Below are 25,752 nucleotides of genomic sequence, written 5' to 3'. Positions count from 1 at the left end.
AACATTCATTTGTTTTTATGATTAAGCCCTTAAGGACATGGGGTTTTTCCGTTTTTGCACTTCCATTTTTTCCTCCTTACCTTTAAAAAATCATAATTCTTTCAATTTTGCACCTAAAAATCCATATGAGGGCTTATTTTTTGCACCACCAATTCTACTTTGTAATGATATCAGTCATTTTAGCCCAATAAACTACGGCGAAACAGAAAAAAAAAATTGTGCGACAAAATTGAAGAAAAAAATAATTTTTTTTAACTTTTGGCGGCTTCCGTTTCTACACAGAACATTTTTCGGTAAAAATGACACCTTCTCTTTATTCTGTAGGTCCATACGATTAAAATGATACCCTATTTATATAGGTTTGATTTTGTATTACTTCTGAAAAAAAATCATAACTACATGCAGGAAAATGTATACATTTAATACGGTCCTCTTCTGACCCCAATAACTTATTTTTCCACGTTTGCGCTGTGATCTGAAGTTTTTAGCGGTACCATTTTTTGTATTCATAGGACTTATTGATCTTTTTATTCATTTTTTCATTATATATATATATTTTTTTGCGCGTACGCCATTGACCGTGCTGTTTGATTAATTATATATTTTAATAATTCGGATATTTCCACATGCGGCGATACCACATGTTTATTTTTATTTACACTTTTTTTATGGAAAAAGGGGGGGGGTTTTCAAACTATTAGGGAATGGGGTTAAATGATCTTTATTAACAATTTTTTTTTTCACTTTTTTTTTTGCAATGTTATAGCTCCCATAGGGGGCTATAACACTGCATACACTGATCTTTTACATTGATCAATGGTTTATCATAGGAAACCAGTGATCAATGATTCCGCCGCTTGACTGCTCATGCCTGGATTGGGAATGAACTCATGAGGTACAGGTACGCCCTGGGTCCTTAAGGGGTTAAAGGTAACCTGCCTGATGTACATCCATTGCGTACCTACCTGTAATGTCTGAGTTGATTTTATGTATTGGAAATAACACATGCAGGATTTCAGAGCATTTACATTAGACAATCCCATGTTTTAACAAATAAAAATTACCACCAAATATGGATGTAAAAAATTATCCAACACAAGTTCATTAAGTTTACAAAAGAATTAAATTTTTTTTCTGACCCCTGCAACAACCCTTGAGAAAATATTAAGAAGTTTAAACTAACTTAATACATATAAACCTAAAAACATACTGCACATCACTGTAGTTCCTTTTTGCAACAATGTAATGAGTTGCATGTTAAGGTGGCACTATTTTGGGGTAGAAAAAAATAATACTGAAAATTTTTGTCTGTTGATAGCAATGGGGAGAAAAATGATATCACTTTCCTGTCTGATCACTGACCGCAGGTAGCATCTAACAAGGATAAATAGCTGGGATCAGAGTTACCTCTGACCCAGTCTGTCAGAGTGGGGTGATGGATGTATTATACAGCTGGAACCTGCAATGACATGGACAAAATTATTGTGCCAGTGTCATCACTAGCTCATAAATTTCCTTTAATTCACTGGATCAAGCTGCCGACTATGACAAATAAATGTCAAAAGTGGGTAAAAAAAAAAAAAACAATGTTCATAAAATGTGTTTAAAAATACCTCCTCCTCTTTAGTTTTCAGGATGTGCTTTACATTGGCAAGCTCTGCCTTCTCCTTTTGCAGCATCTGATCCTTCTCTCCCAAAAGCTTTTCTTGTTGCATTGTCACAGCATTTTTTAGCTTTATTTTGTCTACCAATTTCTTCATATCTGTTTGCAACTTTTTGATAATTTCATTTGCCTGTAAGGAAGTCAAAGTGTATAAACAATATTTTGCCACAAAAAACAAGGGGGAAATAATGACGAACATTCTATAAGTGATCCTACTTTTATCAGCTCCTCAGAAAGAGATTTCACAGTGGATTCTAGCTTCCCAGCTTGTAGTTGTTTTTGTTCAAGAGATTCTTCTAACTTTTTCTAGAAAAAAAATCATTGAATAAAGCAGATGCTGAGAGCATGGTTATAAATTCAACCAAAATAGCAAGATATATAACTAAAAACTATCAGTCTCTAAAATAAGCATTGATTCATTTGATTAACATATTTACATCTCCAGCATTTAGGTATGTTTACTGGAGAAAAAGAAAAAAAAAACAACCCCTTTGAGGACATAGACCAGCTTTATACATTTCATTATATGTATGTTGTATTATTTATTTCTACTACTTATGGGCATGTTGCAATTTGACATCTGTGGACTGTATCCCTGCCGTCTGTATTGTCTACCATTGTGGATTTAGTACCACTACCCTTTTCTGTAGCTTTCATCTGTATAGTACCTTGTATTTTATGTATGATTTTATAATGCACTTGAATAAAGTTTATCCACTATTTTTGTATCCAAATCAGTATACTGGTATCTTCTTCTTTTGGTGTAGTTAGGTTATTTAGGATCCAGTTTACGCAATTGCCTGTTAGCCAATTGTGTTTGTTCAGTGACAGTGACATTACCTGTTTTCGTTACAGAGTATCTCCATAGCAATATGGATTTTACGGCAAGGGAAACCGCATGGCGCTCCCAGGCAGATAATCTCTTTGGTACTATGATGGCTACAGGTGGATCTGATTCGGAGTCCACTCGTGTTTTAAAGAATTCCTTACGTAATTTAATACATCGGCGCACAAAGATATGGTGGAACAGGACTTCGCTTGAGCAGTATAAATCCAGGGGTCTTATCCCCCGGGGGCTGCGTATCCAAACCTTCCCCGCATATGGTAAAGAGGATGAGGTCTTTTCGAAAGCTTGGGAGGAGGTATGTCATAAGAGTGCAATGACTTTTATCCAGCTGATTGTTGATCTTAACACAAGGACCTTGGATGCCCTGTCGGGTGAAATTGATTCAGCCATGAAGCAGATACAGGAGATAACATCATCGCAGGAATATGATATATTCCTGAAAGAAATGGAGGAATCCTTTGTGGTCTGGGAAAAACAGATCCAATCCCAAAAGTCGAGTAAGTTCCAACGAGATGTGAATGATTACCAGAACCAAAAGGTGTATAAGTGGAAATTTCATACTAGAACTAGGAGTGAATCTGTCTCCTCACGGGCCTCTCGGGATACAGTCTCAGACATTTCATCTATTGCATCCACATCATCACGGGTCCAACCACATAGAAGCAAAGAGAACACCTCCTCTGGGTCATCCTCTCGCAGACGATATGAACGAAATACTCACCATGATAATCAGCGACATTCCATGAAGGTAATAAATTTATCTGATCAGGTGTTGTCGGAGGCTCAAATGATGGTTCTAAATCATGGTCTATCCTTTTCCCCTACTACCAGCGTTGATAGGTTAGAGGCTCTTAAAGATGTACAGCTCTTTGCACGAAAACTGATTTTTAAAAAGATGTTCCATAACTCCACCTCTGCCTCTATTTGTGACACGCGTGATGAATTACTTGCACTTCAAGCTCTTGAGGACTTATCGGGTGAAAATGAAATACAGAATGATGACTGGTTCCCCACGCAACTGTATTCTAGATCAAGTAAGTTCCCTTTGTTGGCTACTTACCCTAATGTAGATACTTTTGTACAATTGGTTTCAAAAGACATTGAAAAGCTGTCACTTATAGCTCCTTTCAATAATTGTTCTCATGATGAGAGACAGGCCATTCAAGAGTTAAAAGATATGAAGGATATCACAATCAAACCCTCCGACAAGGGGGGTAACATTGTACTGTGGCCTGTCAAACTATATGAAAAAGAAGTGTTCAAACAACTGAAAGACACATCATGCTATAAACGACTGACATATAACCCTCTTTCCAAATTTCAGGCTGAGTTACGACAAATTTTAAATCAAGCGAAAGATGAGGACATCATCACCTCTAAACAATACGACTCTTTGTGGATTGACAATCCGATGATCGCCACCTTTTATTTACTGCCAAAAATCCATAAGCATGCCACTACACCACCAGGTAGGCCCATCGTGTCAGGATGTAACAATTTTTGTGATAGAATCTGCAAATTAATAGACCATGTATTAAGAAAAATTGTTGAAACATTACCGTCCTATCTCAGGGATACGACGGATGTTTTGAGACGAATGGAACACATCCATATGGACAGCGATATGCTTATTGTAACATGCGATGTAGAGTCACTCTATACTTCTATTCATCACGTTGATGGTCTAAGAGCGGTCCAAGCTTTCTTGATGATGTCTGAAGTGGATGATAATCTGAGTAGGTTCATCACAGATCTTCTTAGTTTTACCCTGACACATAACTTCTTTATTTTTAAAGAAGTTTTTTATCTTCAATTGCGGGGGACCGCTATGGGCGCGGCTTGCGCCCCAGCTTATGCCAATCTCTTCTTGGGATTTTGGGAGCGGTCTATTTTCCTCACCGAATCCCCTGAATTCATCGAGCGAGTACAATTGTGGGCACATTATATCGATGATATAATTTTTATCTGGAAAGGAAGTGTGGCAGAATTGGAAACGTTCATCCAGATCTTGAACAATAATAGTCTTAACATAAAACTTACTTACAAGGCAGGCCGTAGTAATATGGATTTCCTTGATGTCTCTTTCAGTGTGGACGACCAGGGATATGTCCAATCCAATCTGTTTCGAAAACCAACCGCAACCAATTCTCTGCTGCATGCACAATCAGCACATCCACCGAGCCTAATTAAAGGTATACCTATTGGTCAATTCCTGAGGTTGAGAAGAGTATGTTCCACCGAAGCTGATTTTGAGAAATGTGCCCTTAATCTGTTTAACAGATTCAGAGAACGAGGCTATAAGGAACAATGGCTCAGGAGAGCATATTTGAGAGCGAAACACACCAAGAGAGATGCCCTTTTGCAACCGAAGCCTCGCGTGAAACGGGATAACCAGGTGAGACTTATTTCCAGGTACCATGCACAAGTCCCTGAGTTTCGGAATATTCTATCCAAATACTGGGAGGTCCTCCTGATAGATCCAATTCTCAAGCTATACTTACCCCCAAGACCATCAATCACCTTCCGACGGTCACCGAACTTACGGGACTTGTTGGTCCAAAGTCATCACCGAGCCGCAGCTCAGAAACCTGCTTTTGAGAGACCTAAACCCAGATGGGGATCTGCTCCCTGTGGAAAATGCAAGGCCTGTGTCAATATTTGCACTGATACTGTATTTTCTAATTCAAATGGCTCACGCATTTTTACCATCACCCACAGGATTTCATGCGATACCATAGGGGTGATATATCATGCAACATGCCCCTGCGGCCTCATATACATCGGGATGACAACTAGAGAGCTTCGAAGACGTACACGAGAACACGTACTTGGTATTTTGGCAGCCAAAGAAGAAATGGATACCACAAAATTAACAACAATTCCACGGCATTTTAAACAATATCATGACAGTGACCCACATGGATTCTCGGTAAGAGGGATTGATCGTATCTTCATTGGTACTAGAGGTGGTGATTGGAAAATACAGCTTGCCCGCATGGAGACTAGATGGATATATAAGTTGAAAACTTTGCGCCCCGATGGCCTTAATGATCATGCTAGCTTTGCGCCATTTCTGTAGCTAGATATATTTATAAGTTGACTCCGTTTCATTTTGTGTCTAGTTTACTCCTTGATTGGAGTTTTTTATTGTTTTTTGATTTTAATATTTTAATCTTATTCTTCCCTTTCTCTTTTTCTCTCCTTTCCATTCTCTTTATCTTTAGGATGTTTTGTCTTGTGGTCTGAGGGGCTGAACACTTCTGTGTGGATGGCCATACCGTTTCCTCCCGTTGCTCATCTGTGACTGTGATTTGAATGAATGATTAATTCCTGCCATACACCGGGGAGTTTTATAATGTACTAATAGATAATGATTATCACTAACTTAAAATTGGTTATTCTACTTGGTTATTCTATCTATTTATTCATATTAATTATATAATGAGTTTACTATCACATGATTGTACACATTGATAGAATTATTGACTTTCTTCTATGGATTATTCTGATTTAGTAGCTGTTTCACTTCATCGACTCTGATGTACTTATATCTTGGGTTCTAACTTAATTTTTAACTTTTAAATATATGATGCTTCTCTTGACGCACCATTATATGAATTTTTGCATAAGTTCACTACTGCACATTATCTACTGTCTTATACACACCCTCACAGGGGCTATACATATATATATGTATGTGTATAATTATATGCATATGTGTGTTTATACGTATAGATATATTCTTTTATACATATATTTTTTACATATAACCTCTCCACTGTAATGATGCATTTTGACTTTTACTTTAATCACTTTGTGGTTTGCATTTGTGGGTTCATATATGTTTCTATGAGCTGTGTTTTTATTCATTTATTTTTCATGGGACTAATTTCATATTTACTACTACTATCCTATTGGGTAAGTATATACTTTTATTGATTCAGCACTACTTTCACGTTTGGTTTTTTGCACCTTGAGCACCTTTCACTGAGTTTTTTCACTTATTGGTGATGTTTTTTCTTTCTTTCTTCTTTTTTATTATTATCAATTTACTATCTATTTACTGGTTATTACTATTTCTTATTTACATCGCTTTGCTATATCAGTCATGTGACTACTATCATGTGACCGTATTAGCTATCTCTTCCCTGGTAGTATGGCTGGCGCGGACAACGATCGCGTGAGCTGTGCTCATCACGTGATCGGCTGACTCATTTGTCGTCGGGCTGTAGCGGGATCTCGTGGGTATGATGCGCCATGGGACGCTGTGGTGCATCGGTCATGTGATCTCGGCTCGATGAAGTGTGGGTCAGGTGATCGGGAGCCAGACCGGATATGGCGCTGGAGGAAGTGACGTCACCCGCCGAGTTAGCGGGCACCAGCGCCACATGCGGTACTTGTCCTATCATTTAGGCTGTCTGAACGGATGCGCATCTACAAGTAGGTGATTTTGTAATACACCTACCACCATTGGCTGCAATAGCTGCCCCTCAACCTTACCCTAACCAATTATGTTTGGAGGACCACTATAAATAGGGACACTCTTTAGCACTAGACACGCCCCCTGACGAAGCCCATACGCGAAACGCGCGTTGGGGTACAGGTAGTGATCTCCCCTTTTGGTGTATGGCAGGTATTTGTTACTTTATGCTGTCTTTCATGCTCTTATCCTCGTTGTTATCTAATGCTGTTGACTAACCTCTGAATAGGGCTAGGTGCCATACAATTTGTTATTTGCACTTTACCCATAGCCCCTTTGAGGACATAGACCAGCTTTATACATTTCATTATATGTATGTTGTATTATTTATTTCTACTACTTATGGGCATGTTGCAATTTGACATCTGTGGACTGTATCCCTGCCGTCTGTATTGTCTACCATTGTGGATTTAGTACCACTACCCTTTTCTGTAGCTTTCATCTGTATAGTACCTTGTATTTTATGTATGATTTTATAATGCACTTGAATAAAGTTTATCCACTATTTTTGTATCCAAATCAGTATACTGGTATCTTCTTCTTTTGGTGTAGTTAAAAAAAAAACATCCAACAAACCTTGTGTTCTAGAGCACTTTCACAAGCCTCTGTCGTTCTTATCACAACTTCCTCTTTATCTTTTACTTCCTGTTCTAGAACAGCTGTCCGCATTTTATACTGGTTTAAATGTTTCTCTTTCTCATGGCACTCTGAGTCCAGGGTAGAATTCTCTCTTCGAAGAGCAGATACCTCTTGTTTTACTCTATGATTTTCCTTAAAATCACCAAAAAACAAAAAAAAAAAAAATCATAATATAAAGTAAAATATATATTATACATATGTAAAATTTTATTTAATTTTTTTATTTTTACGCACTAATTGTGTTTACACACAATTTTAATTGTTTTAACTGTCAATTCACTGGAAAATCTTTGAGAGAAGCAGATTATGAGCTCACTGAGCAATAAGATTAACTCTGTCCATGTCAGGAACTGTCCAGAGCAGGAGAGGTTTGCTATGGGGATTTGCTCCTACTCTGGACAGTTCCTGACATGGACAGGGGTGTCAGCAGAGAGTACTGTGGGCAGACAGAAAATAAATTCATAAAGAAAAGAATTTCCTCTGGAGCATACAGCAGCTGATAAGTACTGAAAGGATTAAGATTTTAAAACAGAAGTAATTTACAAATCTGTTTAACTTTCTGGCACCAGTTAAAAAATAAAATATAAGATTTTCCACCAGAGTACCCCTTGAATGTAAAGAGCAAGGGAGGAGGAGAAGGCTGCTGTAGTAAAAGAGATGCACAGAAACACAGTTATTCTTCTGCTTTTGTTTATCTAGAGAGTCACCCCAAACTACACAGGTACATTTCTCAGTACTGCGATACAATGGGGAAGATTTATCAGATCAGTGCAATCGGCTTGCTTCTTTCATTTTGAAAAAGGTCTCTGAAAAATAAAAGAAGCAATCTGATAGGTTGGTATGGGAACCCTCCTTCCTCTACACAGGTTTTGATAAATCTCTCCCATTGTCTCATCAAAAGATACATAGACATGTCACAGGCAATGGATCACCCTCGTGACTACTTAGCCCTGTCCCAGCAGGGGTTTTGACTGCATAAAACATGTAAAAAGGTTCCCTATAAACCCCCCCCCCCCCAGTACTTATCCAGTTGTACACAAAGCTTTATTTATTTTTTTCTTTAATGCAATTGCAGTTTGACCCATAGCCAGAAGTAGATGCAACAAGTGGGAAGATCCTTCCCATTTATTTCCAAGCAACTTCTAGCTTTGACTAAAGAGGGAGTTGCTCCTAAAGTCTCCCAGCTCATACTAGATTGCAGCTAGGTCAATGATTTAATAAATAACAGCAAAAGCATACTGTGCTTGTTTACACCCCTTCCCAACCCATGACATACATGTTAGTCATGACCAGGAAGGCTTTCCTGACCTATGATGTACATGTACGTCATGCAGCTACTGGCCGCTACTCGCGTCATCCCGCCACGCCAGGTAAGATGGTGGCTATCACTAATAGCCAGCCATTTGCCTAGTGATCTTGGGGGGGGGGGGGGGGGGGGCTGTACCCCCGCCACCCTCTCCATGATCGCTCCTATCAGCTAGTCAAATCTGACTAGTTGATGGCAACGTTTGGCACATGAAAATCCTGAACAGAGTGGTGTGTGTGTCCAGATCACAGGGATCGGGACACACATACTGCCCGGCTAAGTGTCCCCAGTGTCCCTTACCTGTACCCCATACCGAGCTCAAGATGCTGTGTTCTCCAGCATGCTTCACTTCTGCGTGAAGCGAGTGCAGTAATATTTTTTTTTTTATGTATTTTTTTCATTTGTAAATGGAGCTGTTTAGTTGTAGTGTAGTGTCCTAAACCTGCTACTGCATCTTTTGAGCTTGGCAGGGCAGACTCTACGGGGGCAGACACTACGGGGTGCTGTTGTTCAGAACAGATACATACATACATACATACATACATAACACACACATATTCAGAATTCAAGTGGTCCTTAAAAATAAAATAAAAAATTTGATTTTCAACTTTCGTAGAAAATTTGAAAAAATGCTCATAATAATATAAGCCTTCTAATGTTGTAAAAAAGTTAAAGAATGTTTAGCAAATGATGCCAGAATAAAAGTAGACATGTTGTGGATGTGAATTAATAGCTAAATTTATTTGGCATGACTATTTCTCTTACAAGTAGAGAATTTCAAACAAAGAAATTAAAATTTTTACAATTTTTCACAATATTTTAGAGTTTTTCATAAAAATTGCTTCATGTATAAACAAAAAATTACCACTAATATAAACTACAATATGTCTGGAAAAAACTAAAATCTCTGAATCCCTTTGCCAGGTAAAAGCAGTCCAAAGTTATTACCAGATATGAAAAAACGGACTGGGTCACGAAGGTCAAAACTAGCTGGGTCATGAAGGGGTTAAACACTCCACCAATCTAACAACAAAATTCAGTAGTCATTTATTATTACTTCATAATCCCACAATAAAAAAATAAAAAATAAATAAAGACTTTACAATATCAATATCAAGAGATATTGATAAGGTGTAAACTGAAATGTTTACATTTAAATTCTCGCCGATTCCCCCTGCAGAAGACTACACACCTCTTCCATTGTAGTAAGTTTGCCTTTGAGTTCTCGAATGCATGATTCAGACTTGTATTTTCTTTCTGTAAGGTCTTTGTTATATGCTTCCAACTCAGACACTCTGCTTTCCAAGTGCTTTATTGTTCGGTTACTTGATGATTCTAGCTCCTTCTTTTGCTGGTCACACTGCTGCTGGTACTGAGTCTGAATCTATCAAGAAAGGTACTTGTTAAGACTTTTGATAAAAATTAAACAAACCTCTTCTTACTTGGCTTTCACTGTGAAGTTCTTCAGGTGTAAACTACATTCCAAGTTAGGCAACAGAGGAATACAATTCATTGCATTACACACGGTGCTTCTATTGCACCTTTTACACTTCCACCTTGTTTAAATAAAATAAAACACAAAGATATGCTAAAGCATCAAACCTGTAAAACATTCTCTCTTTCAGCTGTTATTTCTTGTGTATGTCTACTGGTTAGTAATGATGTCTGTGATGCCCAATCATTCCTCAGCTTATCAAGTTCCTTACATTTTTCTGCCAGCGCCTGTAGGAAGGAAGATGTCAATTAGCTGAGAAATGGAATTCGGCTTCTCGTTTAGGATTTACATAAAAACATCCTCGATTCGCATAGGTGACTTCATTGACAGACTGGGTTTTAAACTCCATTACTTTTAAAGGGGTACTCTACTCCCCAGCGTTCGGAACATTTAGTTCCGAACGCTGGTGCAGGCTTCAGGGGTCACCACGCCCCCTTGTGGTGTCATGCCCAGCCCCCTCGTGACGTTATCTCCATGCTGCACCCAGTGTTCATTTAAAGCGACGGGTTCAGGATAGGGGATAAGATGTCTGATCGCGGGGGTCCCGCCGCCGGGGACCCCCATGATCTCTGATGCGGTACCCCAGACATCCGGTGCACGGAGCGAAATTCCCTCTGTGCCGGATGACTGGTGATGCGGGGCGCAGCCATGACGTCATGAGCCTCCGCCCCGCATCACCAGTCATCCGGCACAGAGCAAATTTCGCTCCGTGCATCGGATGCCTGGGGTACCGCATCAGAGATCATGGGGGTCCCCAGCGATCAGACATCTTATCCCCTATCCTTTGGATAGGGGATAAGATGTCTGGGGGCAGAGTACCCCATTAAGTTCTCTGACAAACTTCCATCCATGTTGGCTTAGGAATCTGACTTGGGTTGCACTTATGAGCTGAAAGAATGGGCCCAAATGGCTGTTCCTACTTCTAAACTATCCATTAATGTAAACTTTAAGGAAGCGGGCTAAAAGGTTTTGCTTCGATTGTACTTAGTTCCTTCTAGGATTGCTAAGACGTTTCTCTTGGCCTCTCCCCTTTGTTTCCGTAAATGTCAAAATAGAGGCATCATGCTTCACGTATGGTGAGACTGCCTCAAGTGTGATGCTTTTCAATCCGCACATACCAGAGGGACCAGTAGAAGCAGTGGTGAACTGCGAAACGGACATAGTTCCGTTCATTCCCCTCCCTCGCTTTTATGGTCTGATGTCCTTGAATTGAAATAAAGAAGTGGGATAATTTACTACAGTATGTGAGTGCCATTGTCTTCTCAGCTACTATTTGGTAAACTGCATGGACATGTCTTTTGGACAATTGAGCACCCGGAGCTACTGTGGAGTGTAAAGCTGAACTGTCACACGGGACTTCCGCCTGTTGCAAATGACTCCTGCTGTACCAATTAGTAGTGCCGACTTTCTTCTCTTACTTTGTGAATCCGTATAGATCACTTAATTTATTATGCTACAGGAGTCAACCTTCATAAAAGACTTAAACTATCCATATTGAATGCTTCAATACCTGAGGCCTCTAGGAGGAGTCAGAAACGTATCTTCCTGGCTGTCAAGATCATCATTGTTACGAGCGCTGTCTATTCCCATTCATTCCGTCAGATGCAAATTACATTGGATAATGGCTAATGATAAACTGACCAGTATTCTTAAAAAACATTTGACACTACTTGGCAGCCACAGATGGAGTATCTAGGCGTCCCCCCCCTTAGGTCGTTCTTCTATTCATATTTGATCAGTCTCTTTACAGAGGCAGGGTTCTTCACAAACTCCCACTTGTATAAAATTTAATAAAACTCTTTGAAAAGAATCAAAATCTCAAAAACTTGTCCTCACTGCATGCAAGCTAGATCTGCTCTAAAATTTAACTGTGTCCCATCAGTGAAGGGGAACTATAATTTCATCAAACTTTGGACAAGTTATGGTAGCTTGACAGGAAAATTGCTGGGTATTGGTATAAGTGCCAAGATCTTCACTAATCACTGAAATGAAAAAGGCATAAAAAATTTTGTGTGTCTAACTGGCTTTCCTTGAGAGCTGAGCAAGTGATGTACAGACTATAGACATTCTGGCATGTCAAACATTTGATGAAATGATATACTCTAACATTAAAGCACAAATTCCCAAAAGTGAGATAAAGATAAAGCCATATTGACAAATAAGGGGCAAACTATTGAAGCATATTTGTACCTTTTGCCATATGAAAAGAAATTACAGTGGTCCCTCAAGTTACAATATTAATTGGTTCTGGGATGACCATTGTATGTTGAAACCATTGAATGTTGAGACCATAACTCTATGGAAACCTGTCTGGGCATGTCGGGAGTTGTAGTTTTGCAACAGCTGGGGGCACCCTGCTTGGGAAACACTGGTCTATGAAGAGTACAGGAGCTTCTTCAGGGTCCTGTACAGTACACACAATGTCCTAAAAAAGTAAAATGAAGTTGCCCTCACCTGGTGTCCAAAGGAGCAGGTAACCCTGGTACAGGTAAAGCCTTCAGAACATGTAATACCTCCCTGTACTGTAGGGGGCGCTACCAGACATCAGTCAATGCATAAGCTTCAGTAATACAGGTGTTTTACTAGTAAATTGCCCATTCAGATTGGTCAGTTCTTCCAGCCATTGACATGTTTCACAGATCTGGACTGTCTGTAGCATTGTATGTTGAGTCTGGTTTCAAGTTACAATGGTCAAGAAAAGACCATTGAATGTTGAAACTATTGTATGTTGAGGCCATTGTAAGCTGAGGGATCACTGTATATTTATTTATTTATTTTTTAAGGACATAGGAAACATCTTATATTGTAGCTCATTTCCCACTCAATAGAAGAGGATGAGTTGCAATACCAAGAAACTCCTATTTCTGGACAAAAAAATACCTTTTTAGTTTTTCTAATCCTGGACAGTTCCTTTTTAAGTTGATTTTTTTGAATGGTTTCTGTACTGCTTCACCTGTTTTTTCTGACATACTTGCTTGTGAAGGTGCAAAGTTAGATCTCAGTGGATACCATTTTTATCACTAAATATACTGCTCAAAAAAAAATAAAGGGAACACTTAACCCCTTAAGGACTGAGCCCTTTTCACCTTAAGGACTCATTGCCATTTTTTGCAATTCTGACCACTGTCACTTTAAACATTAATAACTCTGGAATGCTTTTAGTTATCAATCCGATTCCGAGATTGTTTTTTCGTGACATATTCTACTTTAACATAGTGGTAAAATTTTGTGGTAACTTGCATCCTTTCTTGGTGAAAAATCCCAAAATTTGATGAAAAATTTGAACATTTTGCATTTTTCTAACTTTGAAGCTCTCTGCTTGTAAGGAAAATGGATATTCAAAATAATTTTTTATTCACAAATACAATATGTCTACTTTATATTTGCATCATAAAATTGACGTGTTTTTACTTTTGGAAGACATCAGAGGGCTTCAACGGTCAGCAGCAATTTTCCACAAAATTTTGAAACTCGCTTTTTTTCAGGGACCAGTTCAGGTTTGAAGTGGATTTGAAGGGTCTTCATATTAGAAATACCACATAAATGACCCCATTATAAAAACTGCACCCCCGAAAGTATTCAAAATGACATTCAGTCAGCGTTTTAACCCTTTAGGTGTTTCACAGGAATAGCAGCAAAGTGAAGGAGAAAATTCACAATCTTCATTTTTTACACTCGCATGTTTTTGTAGACCCAATGTTTGAATTTTTGCAAGGGGTAAAAAGGAGAAAATTTTTACTTGTATTTGAAACCCAATTTCTCTGGAGTAAGCACATACCTCATATGTCTATGTTAATTGTTCGGCGGGCGCAGTAGAGGGCTCAGAAGGGAAGGAGAGACAAATGGTTTTTGGGGGGCATGTCACCTTTAGGAAGCCCCTATGGTGCCAGAACAGCAAAAAAACCCACATGGCATACCATTTTGGAAACTAGACCCCTCGGGGAACATAACAAGGGGTAAAGTAAACCAGATTCAGAAAACACCCAATATGGTGGTGAAAAGTGCTCTGCTGTCGCACTACAGGTCTCAGAAGAGAAGGAGTCACATTTGGCTTTTTTGAAGGAAATTTTGCTCCGGGGGCATGCCGCATTTAGGAAGCCCCTATGGTGCCAGGACAGCAAAAAACCCAACATGGCATACCATTTTGGAAACTAGACCCCTTGGGGCCACGTAACAAGGGGTAAAGTGAACCTTAATACCCCACAGGGGTTTCACAACTTTTGCATATGTTAAAAAAAAAAAAAATAAAAAAAAAAAAAAAATTACCTCAAATGCTTGGTTTCCCAAAAATTTTTTATTTTTACAAAGGGTTAAAGCAGAAAATACCCCCCAAAATTTGAAGCCCAATTTCTCCCGATTCAGAAAACGCCCCATATGGGGGTGAAAAGTGCTCTGCTGGCGCACTACAGGTCTCAGAAGAGAAGGAGTCACATTTGGCTTTTTGAAAGCAAATTTTGCTCTGGGGGCATGCCGCATTTAGGAAGCCCCTATGGTGCCAGGACAGCAAAAAAAAAAAAAAACACATGGCATACCATTTTGGAAACTAGACCCCTCGGGGAACGTAACAAGGGGTTAAGTGAACCTTAATACCCCACAGGTGTTTCACGACTTTTGCATATGTAAAAAAAATATATATTTTTTTTACCTAAAATGCCTCTTTTCCCAAAAATTTTACATTTTTAAAAAGGGTAAAAGCAGAAAATACCCCCCAAAATTTGTAACACAATTTCTCCCGAGTACGGAGATACCCCATATGTGGCCCTAAACTGTTGCCTTGAAATACGACAGGGCTCCAAAGTGAGAGCGCCATGCGCATTTGAGGCCTAAATTAGGGATTGCATAGGGGTGGACATAGGGGTATTCTACGCCAGTGATTCCCAAACAGGGTGCCTCCAGCTGTTGTAAACCTCCCAGCATGCCTGGACAGTCAGTGGCTATCTGGCAATACTGGGAGTAGTTGTTTTGCAACAGCTGGAGGCTCCGTTTTGGAAACGGTGGCGTACCAGACGTTTTTCATTTTTATTGGGGAGGGGGGCTGTGTAGGGGTATGTGTATATGTAGTGATTTTTACTTTTTATTTTATTGTGTGTTAGTGTAGTGTTTTTAGGGTACAGTCACACGGGCGGGGGTTCACAGTAGTTTCACGCTGGCAGTTTGAGCCGCAGCTCAAACTTGCAGCCGGATACTTACTGTAATCCTCCGCCCATGTGAGTGTACCCTGTACGTTCACATTGGGGGGGGGGGGGACATCCAGCTGTTGCAAAACTACAACTCCCAGCATGTACGGTCTATCAGTGCATGCTGGGAGTTGTAGTTTTGCAACAGCTGGAGGCACACTGGTTGTGAAACACAGAGTTTGGTAACAAACTCAGTGTTTTGCAACCAGTGTGCCTTCAGCTGTTGCAAAAGCTACAACCCCCAGCATGTACGGACAGCGGAAGGGCATGCTGGGTCTTGTAGTTATGCAACAGCTGGAGGCATACTACTTTGGCTGGGGATGCTGGGGACTGTAGTTATGCAACAGCTGGAGACACACTGGTTTGCTACATAACTCAGTGTGCCTTCAGCTGTTGCAAAACTACAACTCCCAGCAGTCACCGACAGCCAACGGGCATGCTGGGAGTTGTAGTTATGCAACCAGCAGATGCACTACTACAACTCCCAGCATGCACTTTAGCTGTTGGTGCAAGCTGGGAGTTGTAGTTACACAACAGCTGAAGGTACACTTTTCCATAGAAAAAATGTGCCTCCAGCTGTTGCAAAACTACAAGTCCCAGCATGCCCATAAGGGCATGCTTGGAGTTGTGGTGGTCTGCCTCCTGCTGTTGCATAACTACAGCTCCCAGCATGCCCTTTTTGCATGCTGGGAGCTGTTGCTAAGCAACAGCAGGAGGCCGTCACTCACCTCCAACGATCCAGCCGCACAGGTCAGTCCCTCGTCGTCGCCGCCGCGGCCGTCGCTCCTGGGGCCCCGATCCCAACATTGACGCCGGGGATCGGGGTCCCCAGCACCTGGGGTGCACAACCCGCACCCGCTCACGTCCTCCGGAAGAGGGGCGGAGCGGGTTGCGGGAGTGACACCCGCAGCAGGCGCCCTGATTGGTCGGCCGGTAATCCGGCCGATGAATCAGGGCGATCGTGAGGTGGCACCAGTGCCACCTCACCCCTGCAGGCTCTGGCTGTTCGGGGCCGTCGGAGACGGCCCCGAACAGCCTGTAATTCCGGGTCACTGGAGACCCGATTGACCCGGAATCTGCCGCAGATCGCTGGACTGAATTGTCCAGCGATCTGCGGCCATCGCCGAAATGGGGGGGCATAATGACCCCCCTGGGCGATATGCCCCGATGCCTGCTGAACGATTTCAGCAGGCATCGGGCACCGGCTCCCCTCCAGCTAGCGGCGGGGGGCCGGGATTTGACAGGACGTACTCAAACGTCCTGAGTCCTTAAGGGGTTAAACAACACAATGTAACTCCAAGTCAATCACACTTCTGTGAAATCACACTGTCCACTCAGGAAGCAACACTGATTGACAATCAATTTCACATGCTGTTGGGCAAATGGGACAGACAACAGGTGGAAATTATAGGCAATTAGCAAAACACCCCCAATAAAGGAGTGGTTCTGCAGGTGGTGATCACAGACCACTTCTCAGTTCCTTTGCTTACTGGTTGAAGTTTTTGTCACTTTTGAATCCTGGCGTTGCTTTCACTCTAGTGGTAACATGAGAAGGAGTCTACAACCCACACAAGTGGCTCAGGTAGTGCAGCTCATCCAGGATGGCACATCAATGCTAGCAGTGGCAAGGTTTGCTGTGTCGGTCAGCGTAGTGTCCAGAGCATGGAGGCACTACCCGGAGACAAGCCAGTACATCAGGAGATGGGGAGGAGGCCGTAGGAGGACAACCCAGCAGCAGGACCGCTACCTCCGCCTTTGTGCAAGGAGGAGCAGGAGGAACACAACCAGAGCCCTGCAAAATTACCTTCAGCAGGCCACAAATGTGCATGTGTCCACTCAAACGGTCAGAAACAGACTCCATGAGGGTGGAATGAGGGTCCGACGTCCATAGGTGGGGGTTGCGCTAACAGTCCAACACCGTGCAGGACATTTGGCATTTGCCAGAGAACACCAAGATTGCCAAATTCGCCACTGCCGCCATGTGCTCTTCACAGATGAAAGCAAGTTCACACTGAGCACATGTGACAGACGTGACAGAGTCTGGAGATGCTGTGGAGAATGTTCTGCTGCCTGCAACATCCTCCAGCATGACCGGTTTGGCGGTGGGTCAGTAATGGTGTGGGGTACCATTTCTTAGGGGGCGGCACAGCCCTCCATGTGCTTGCCAGAGGTAGCCTGACTGCCATTAGGTACAGAGATGAGATCCTAAGACCTATTGTGAGACCAGATGCTGGTGTGGTTGGCACTGGGTTCCTCCTAATGCAAGACAATGCTAGACCTCATGAGGCTGGAGTGTGTCGGCAGTTCCTGCAAGAGGAAGGCATTGATGCTATGGATTGGCCTGCCTGTTACCTAGACCTGAATCCGATTGAGCACATCTGGGACATCATGTCTCTCTACATCCACCAACGCACCACAGACTGTCCAGGAGTTGGTGGATGCTTTAGTCCAGGTCTGGGAGGACATCCCTCAGGAGACCATCCGCCACCTCATCAGTAGCATGCCAAGGCATTGTAGGGAGGTCATACAGGCACGTGGAGGCCACTCACACACTACTGAGCCTCATTTTGATTTGCTTTAAGGACATTAAATCAAAGTTGGATCAGCCTGTAGTGTTTTCCACTTTGATTTTGAGTGTAACTCAATATCCAGACCTCCATGGGTTGATAAATTTGATTTCCATTGATAATTTGTGTGCGATTTTGTTGTCAGCACATTCAACTATGTTAAGACAAAAGTATTTCATACGATTAGCTCATTCATTCAGATCTAGGATGTGTTATCTTAGTGTTCCCTTTATTTTTTTCAGCAGTGTATATTTCCGTTGTCATTAAATTTTCACTAACATCTTTTTTAGTCCCCACAGTAAAGAAGACCCCATGATGATAGCAGGGGGCATAGGTGAGGAGACTTCTGGCTGCCATCTCGGCTGATCTGATCTCCCCAGCCATGCCGCGGGAGATCAGATTAGCCACCGGAACCACCACATTGCCGTAGACGCCTTGAACAGAATTGATAATAGCATTTGAGGGGTTATTGGTGGACATCAGCGGGATCGCTGATGTCCACCATTACTGTCAGGTACCTGGCTACTGATAGCAACCGATGAGAGCACATCTCCTGCACTCGATTCATAGCCGAGGTGGGACTCCAGATGTACAGGTACATCCTGGTGTGCTAAGTACAAGGCGTCCAAGGCGTACCTGTACGCCCTGCATCCTCTAGGGTTGAAGACTGGACAAAAATCCACCAGAGCAATGCATGCGACTAGTTCGCCATACAGGATGAGTCTTGAAGCTGTTATTACCAACAAAGGCTTTTGTACAAAGTATTAAATAAATATCAGGAAATGATTTCTATACTGTTTCCCTGTGTCATTTTACATAACTTAATTTTGGAGCTTGTTTGTTTTTGTTTCTTGTATGTATAGATTACTTGGGCTGTTATTAACATCTGGTGAAAATATATTAGTAAGAAATATATTTAGTGAGAAAAATGGTGGCATGTTCTATACTTACTTCACCAGATATTTATGTATGTAATCTATATAATATATTTATATACACACACATTTTCAGGGCCCACATTCCTAAGACATTCTATTGGAGAAAGAAAAATCTAGAGACAGAGTTGTACGGGTATACAATTTTCAGCCAGTAAATTACTGTACATGTACAATAAACTTGTAAAGAACAAAAAATAAAATACTACTTCGGAGCTAATATTTAAAATGCTCATTATATTTAACAGTCTCTGTGTAATAGTACTAACCTGTTGTGTTGAGGATAGTTTTTGAGTAAAGTCCTCTTCAGATTTCTTTAATTTTCCATTAAGGACACAATTTTCCAACTAAAAATATGCAAAACAATACCTTGTATATTACACATGTAATCTCTCTGCAACCAAAAAAATGCAGTTCTATTCTTGATATTCAAGAGCTTTTGTTAGGAAGGTAAGTTGACCAAATTACAAAAATGTGGTTTTATTTTATTGTTGGTTTTTACTGCTAAAGTAAGCTTGAAAGCCTTTTAGTATAAGGCATTATAGTACCTTTAGTTCACTCAGTAAATCCATAATAGAACAATGAAAACAGCTTTTTTTCCTTTTCACTCACAGATATTCCCAAATATTTCCAGTATACAATTCACTTGTCAGGCCCAATGTGGGGTAGACAGGGAGGCCCACAGCCTGTATTCATATGATACCAAAATGCACCCAATCCTAAAATGCCAGGCTATAAAATATAGTGTAGCTTTTAAAGGCAACACTGTAGGCTGCAAACTAATGGCACTACTACTGATAATTAGAAGGGAATTGGGGAAACACCACTCCCTATGATAGGCTGTAGCTGACAAGCTCTTAACATCCTAATAAAAGGAGGGAAAATAAAAGATGCGCTTCCTGAAGTCTTGAATAGGATTATGGGAGGTCATATAACAAAAAAACAAAAACAAAAAAAACATATCTTGTATGTGTATAGAGCAATGATAAGGCTACCCAAGAATACATTAATACATAGGAGCTCCCAACAATGGCAAGAGGAGGTTGGATATATATATAGTAGAGAAAGGGTGGGAGGTAGTATTGAAGAATATTAATTATGTATCATCAAATATGAATCATAAGTTAATAAAATTTTATATCGTATATAGACTTTATTATACGCCATCTTTTTGGGGAAAAATAGGAGTTTGGAAGGATAGCAAATGTAAGAGGTGTAAGAAGGAAAAAGCAGGATACATTCATATATTTTGGAGTTGTTCTGAGATTGTTCAATATTGGAGGGAAGTATTTGACAAAATTTCAGAGATAATTGGTATACGTATGGAGTTCTCCCCCAGGATAGCAATTCTGGGGGATGACACTAAGTTGAACGTGAACAAAAGAAAAAAAAGAAGAAGAAGATGTTCGAGAATGTTTTTTATGCCCGTTTGTTGATTATTGATAGAATATTTTAGTTCTCGGCTTCCTGGCACCTTGTCCCCATTGTCGATTGATTATTGTAGGAAAGGTGGGGGGGGGTTGGGTAAGGGTGTAATTTTGTATTCACGTAGAGGGATATGCTTTTGTATTGTTGTATATTAGGATTTAAAAAAAATGGTTCTTTGCACCAGAGGCATTATTTTAAATGTTCTCAGGCTGTGTAATACATCACACTGCTGCTCAGAAAATCTCTAGCTGCAGTGGGGCCCATCCTCAGCCAGTGGTCAGCTGAGCAGCAATGATTTATACATTTCGAGAGCACAATACATATGGTTCCACCTGCATATTTTGCTATCCCTGTATCTTCAGGCACCTTAAAAGGTACACAATCCTTTTCGCTGACAATTCCTCCATTACTCATCCTCCAGCTGCCTCTAAGGCTGCACTCATCACATTTTGGCCCTACGGCTCTAGATATCCTCCCGATACATATACCTCTGAAGAACATTGCAAAACGCAGTTCAAAAACAGCCTTACCTGTTACTGTTCAGATTACAATTTACAACACATTAGGAAAGATTGTTAACAATTTAATAATACAGAGTATGTCATTAAAAAAGCAACAAGGGATTGATAAAATCTATGTTTAATATAATTACTTCCAATAGGCAGATACAGCACCGGCACAGCCATTTAATGAGGCTGACGAGTCAGGCATGCACCTGAGCCAAAGAACTGCGCAGCGTTCAGACACCCGAACCAACCACTTCTTAATGCGGTGTTCAATCCTCCCAGTATAGCACAAATACAGTTCGTAGAAGAAAAGAAATGAGGAGGCACTCGCGTACAGATTCGTGGAGATTGGTTTCCTTTATTTTCAGTGCAGCATAGAACAGCAAGCGTGGGACGCCAGAGCAGCGAGGTGCGGACCGTGACAATTGTTTCACACCCCTCTGGGCATTTCTTCAGACCAGAGGGGCGTGAAACAATTGTCACGGTCCGCACCTCGCCGCTCTGGCGTCCCACGCTTGCTGTTCTATGCTGCACCGAAAATAAAGGAAACCGATCTCCACGAATCTGTACGCGAGTGCCTCCTCATTTCTTTTCTTCTACGAACTGTATTAATATAATTACATCTCTCTAATATGCCTCTACAAATCCACATCAGTAGGCAATTTGTTTTCCTGAAACTGGTCTCATGTAGTCTCTGTTAGATTTTTCTTCTTTTTAATAACATTTAGTGAACTGGCTTCATTTTTAGGTAGAGGACCTGAAAACACTTACTATGAATTTTTAACACATAAAATTACCAACATGATGACTAACCTTTAAGCTTTTAATGCAGCCAGCAAGATATTTTTTTACATCACTGTCATTCCCTTCTAAAAGTTTCAATGAGAGGTGAACAAGGTGCTTAAATGGATTTGTTTCAATTATATTCAGGCTGGCTGACATACAGTCATGTCCATTTGAAGTTGTTAGAAGCTGCAGTAAAAACCTTTAGAGAAAAAAAAAATGTGATACACGATAAAAAGATTAGTAATGTACAAAATAGATAGCTTTAGATATATATCATATTTATTCAACTGACAAGGTGCCTGGTCAGAAATAATTTTCCGTATATCAGAAACCTCTCCAAGCCTTTAAGAATCTTCTTTGTGACAAAAGCAGCATGTGGAGGGCATAATCCTTTTTCCTAGCCCAGCATGATGTTCCACAGTAAAGCAATCAATTTGTATATGCCTTCAAATAAACAGCACGTCTAAACTTATATCACTCACAAGCACTCTACAGCAATTGCTAAAGAAAAATCCACTTAACAAGAAAGGCAGTGAAAAGGGTACAAACAAACCCTAAAATGAGTGTATATTTTCCCTTCTTGAAGAAGGCATACTATCTGTATATTATTAGAGAGGTGCTCATGGAGAGAGAGTCATTTCTTGTTTCTCATCAAACATCTTAATAACTCCTGTCCAACCACATGCAGAATACACCTCCTAAGGTGTTAAACATTGGAAGTGTTATCTTTCAAGGAGTGATGACCCAGGGCAGAAACAAGTACGCATGCAATCTTCCAGCAGATCGATACAATGAGCTAAAGAACACAATAAAATCTTGTACTATAGAGCAGTCTCTAAGCGTCTTATTTTTCAAATAACAAATTCTGACAGCAATGCTTCAACTGTAATCTAAACTTCATACTTCCCTTAAAAAATAGCTGTTGTACTGGAATGAACACCAAAAAGCTTAGTGGGAGGGTAAAGCTTCATATATTTATTTCTGTATTATTTCTGTCCTATAATGACTGGCAAAATACTACTGAGCCTCCTGTAATTTACATAAACATTCCACCTAGTTTATCATACACATTTTTAGCCCTGACTACAGAAGTATTAGCCCCTCCAGCATATTTAAATCTCTCTATCACTAGACATTGCTACCGATTTCCAGCATTGAATACAATCCCTAAGCTTTTAAGTTGGTGTATTTTATTACATTATTGTACACCAATTAATATGCAAACCTATTCTTAGGCTTCTTAAGTCATGCTACAGCTTTTCATCCCAAAGAAGAAGGAAAAAAGTTAAAAGCTTTAGAAGTAAAATTGATGATGGTACACCTTAAAGTCTACTTGTCATAAATAAATTAGTAAAGGTTTTGAACTTGGTGACCAACGTTTATCATTGTCTTTAGACTGTTTTTTGTGTCTAGAATAGGAGCAAAAAAAGGAGCAAGCAGTGTTTATTTGCGCCTTTTGGTTTACACATTTCTGCCGATTTTGAGTTGCAATCCACAGATTTTGGCAATACACATGATATGGAAGGGTTTTATCAACTGTGCCTTTTTTGTAAAAAGGCGCAAAGCCACTGAAAAGTCTCAAACTACACCAGCCCAGACTTAGCTTTTTGGTGTATGTAAAGAGAGAAATTTCAGAAAATGTGACCTGCACAAAATGTATCAAATGCTCTGTGACCATATAATAAATGTGGTGCTCCTACACATTACCAGCACACACACAGAAAAGGTGTATAAAAATGCATCAATTACACCTACAATGATAAAAGCTGTCAGGTATGCTTAACCCCTTAACGACCACGGACGTAAGTGTACGTCCTGGTTTGGCGGGACTTTCCACACCAGGACGTACATTTACATCCTGTGTATGTCCGCGAGCATCGGAACGGTGCTCGCGTCATACACGGCAGGTTCTTTAATGCAAAATACTCACATATACAAATGAAACCATGGAGGAGAGGGATCGACCCCTCTCCCCCATGGTTTAATTTCTATATGTGAGTATTTTGCATTAAAGAATCTTCTTGGAGAAGACTGGTGAGTGCCGATTGTGTTTCCATACTTCTTTACCATTGGATTATCGCACTTGTTCACACCAGTCAGAGCACCACTTCAACTCCATAGACTGTTCTCCTGGACCTTGCATTTTAATCTGCCCAGTCCAGTTAGTCAGCTGCAGCAGTGCCGGACATTAGGGATCGACCGATTATCGGTATGGCCGATATTATCGGCCGATAATCACGATTTTGGGCATTATCAGTAATGGCAATTACCTTGCCGATAAGCCGATAATGCCCCACACCGCCCCCACCGCCCCGCGACCGCCCCCCCGATCCGCCGCCCCGCACCGCGACCGCCCCCCGATCTGCCTCCCCGCACCGCGACCACCCCCCGTAGTGCTGGGCGGTATACCGGTATGGATTTTTGCCCATACCGCTATACCGGTCGGGCCTCTCCCCCACCCTCCGAGTCAATAAAAAAAATTAATTAAACTTACCCGTAATGGGGGTGGTCCGGGCCATCCATCCTCCCTTCCTGTAGTGTCCGGCGGCATTCTGGGTGGAGGGTGAACCGGTCAGGGCTGTCCTTCTCCGGCGGTCATCTTCTCCACTCCGGGCAGGCTCCGGCCTAGTACGATGCATAGACGCCGCTACGCCGTGACGTCAGGTGTGTCGCTGCGCACGGGCGTCACTGCGTAGCGGCGTCTATGCAGCGTACTAGGCCGAAGCCTGCCCGGAGTGGAGAAGATGACCGCTGGAGAAGGACAGCCCGGACCGGTGCACCCTCCACCCGGAATGCCGCCGGACACTACAGGAACGAAGGATGGATGGCCCGGACCACCCTGACAGGTAGGGGGAGAGAAGCAGGTGGTGGCGGCGGCGGCCTATGGCACCGCAAAAGCCACCGCAGTGCATTGATTTAAAGTGCCCGCTTTAAATCAATACTCTGCAGCGGTGTCGAGGGGGGATAAATAGCCGATAACTTATACTGATATTCTGGTATAAGTTATCGGCCCTAACCTCCACCGATTATCGGTATCGGCCCTAAAAAAACGATATCGGTCGATCCCTACCGGACATTCTCTCTTTTTTTTGTAGATTTGTAAATGACTTCTATTAAAATATTTGTCCTACCAGTTCTTATGCTACAGAGGAAATTATATATTTTTTTTATTTCTTTTTTTTGTCTTGTTCACAGTGCTCTCTGCTGACACCTGCTGCCCATATCAGGAAGTGTCCCGAGCAGAAAAAAAATCCCCATAGCAAAGCTATGCTGCTCTGGACAGTTCATGACACAGACAAGAGTTGTCAGCAGAGAGCACTGTGGACAAGACAAAAAATTAATTCAAAAAGAAAAGAATTTCCTCTGTAGAATACAGCTGCTAATAAGCACTGGAAGGATTAAGATTTTTAAAAATAAGTAATTTATAAATCTGTTAAATTTTCTGGCACCAGTTCATAAAAGTTTTCCACTGGTGTACCCCATTAAATCTAAAGGGCATAGCGGTAAGGATAAGTTTCCACTAGTTTTTTTTCTGGCAGTTTTTTGAGTACTGCCACTGCAGTTTTTGAGCCAAAGAGGAATAGGACATATAAAGGAAGAACTTACACTTCTCCTCCTTTTTGGATCCACTTCTGACTTTGGCTCAAAAACTGCAGTGGCAGTTATCCAAAAACTGCCCCAAAAAAAAAAAAAAAAAAAGTGGAAACTTAGTCTAACAATGTAAAGGGCTGTGCAACATTAAGCCCTGTTTATTACTGTATCCTGTATTTGTATGGGAAAGAACATGTACACGTGATGAATATCCGATCGGTAGGGTCTGGAGATTTTGTGTGTAAAACAAATAGTGTTTATTTCACAAGATAAAAATCTTGATATAGTCACCATTTGTACATTTACTTTCAGGTTGTATAGGGTACACCTTT

At 41.0% G+C, this 25,752-nt stretch overlaps 1 protein-coding gene across 4 annotated transcripts in view; it reads right to left on the bottom strand.

Annotated features, from left to right (window-relative positions):
- LOC130276188 (spindle assembly abnormal protein 6 homolog) overlaps positions 1-25,752 on the bottom strand; it is a 99,479-nt gene that overhangs the window by 45,824 nt on the left and 27,903 nt on the right. For all 4 annotated transcript variants that reach the window (XM_056525214.1, XM_056525204.1, XM_056525222.1 and 1 more), the window contains 7 exons: positions 21,857-22,028; positions 19,379-19,456; positions 10,538-10,657; positions 10,128-10,319; positions 7,567-7,761; positions 1,880-1,969; positions 1,614-1,793 (listed from right to left, as the gene is read on the bottom strand). In XM_056525214.1, coding sequence (XP_056381189.1) covers positions 1,614-1,793; positions 1,880-1,969; positions 7,567-7,761; positions 10,128-10,319; positions 10,538-10,657; positions 19,379-19,456; positions 21,857-22,028 — 1,027 coding nt within the window. The remainder of the gene's footprint in view (positions 1-1,613; positions 1,794-1,879; positions 1,970-7,566; positions 7,762-10,127; positions 10,320-10,537; positions 10,658-19,378; positions 19,457-21,856; positions 22,029-25,752) is intronic.

The sequence above is a fragment of the Hyla sarda genome, chromosome 1, assembly GCF_029499605.1.
Source record: "Hyla sarda isolate aHylSar1 chromosome 1, aHylSar1.hap1, whole genome shotgun sequence".
Classification (NCBI taxonomy): domain Eukaryota; kingdom Metazoa; phylum Chordata; class Amphibia; order Anura; family Hylidae; genus Hyla; species Hyla sarda.
This window is presented reverse-complemented; position numbering and strand designations above follow the sequence as displayed.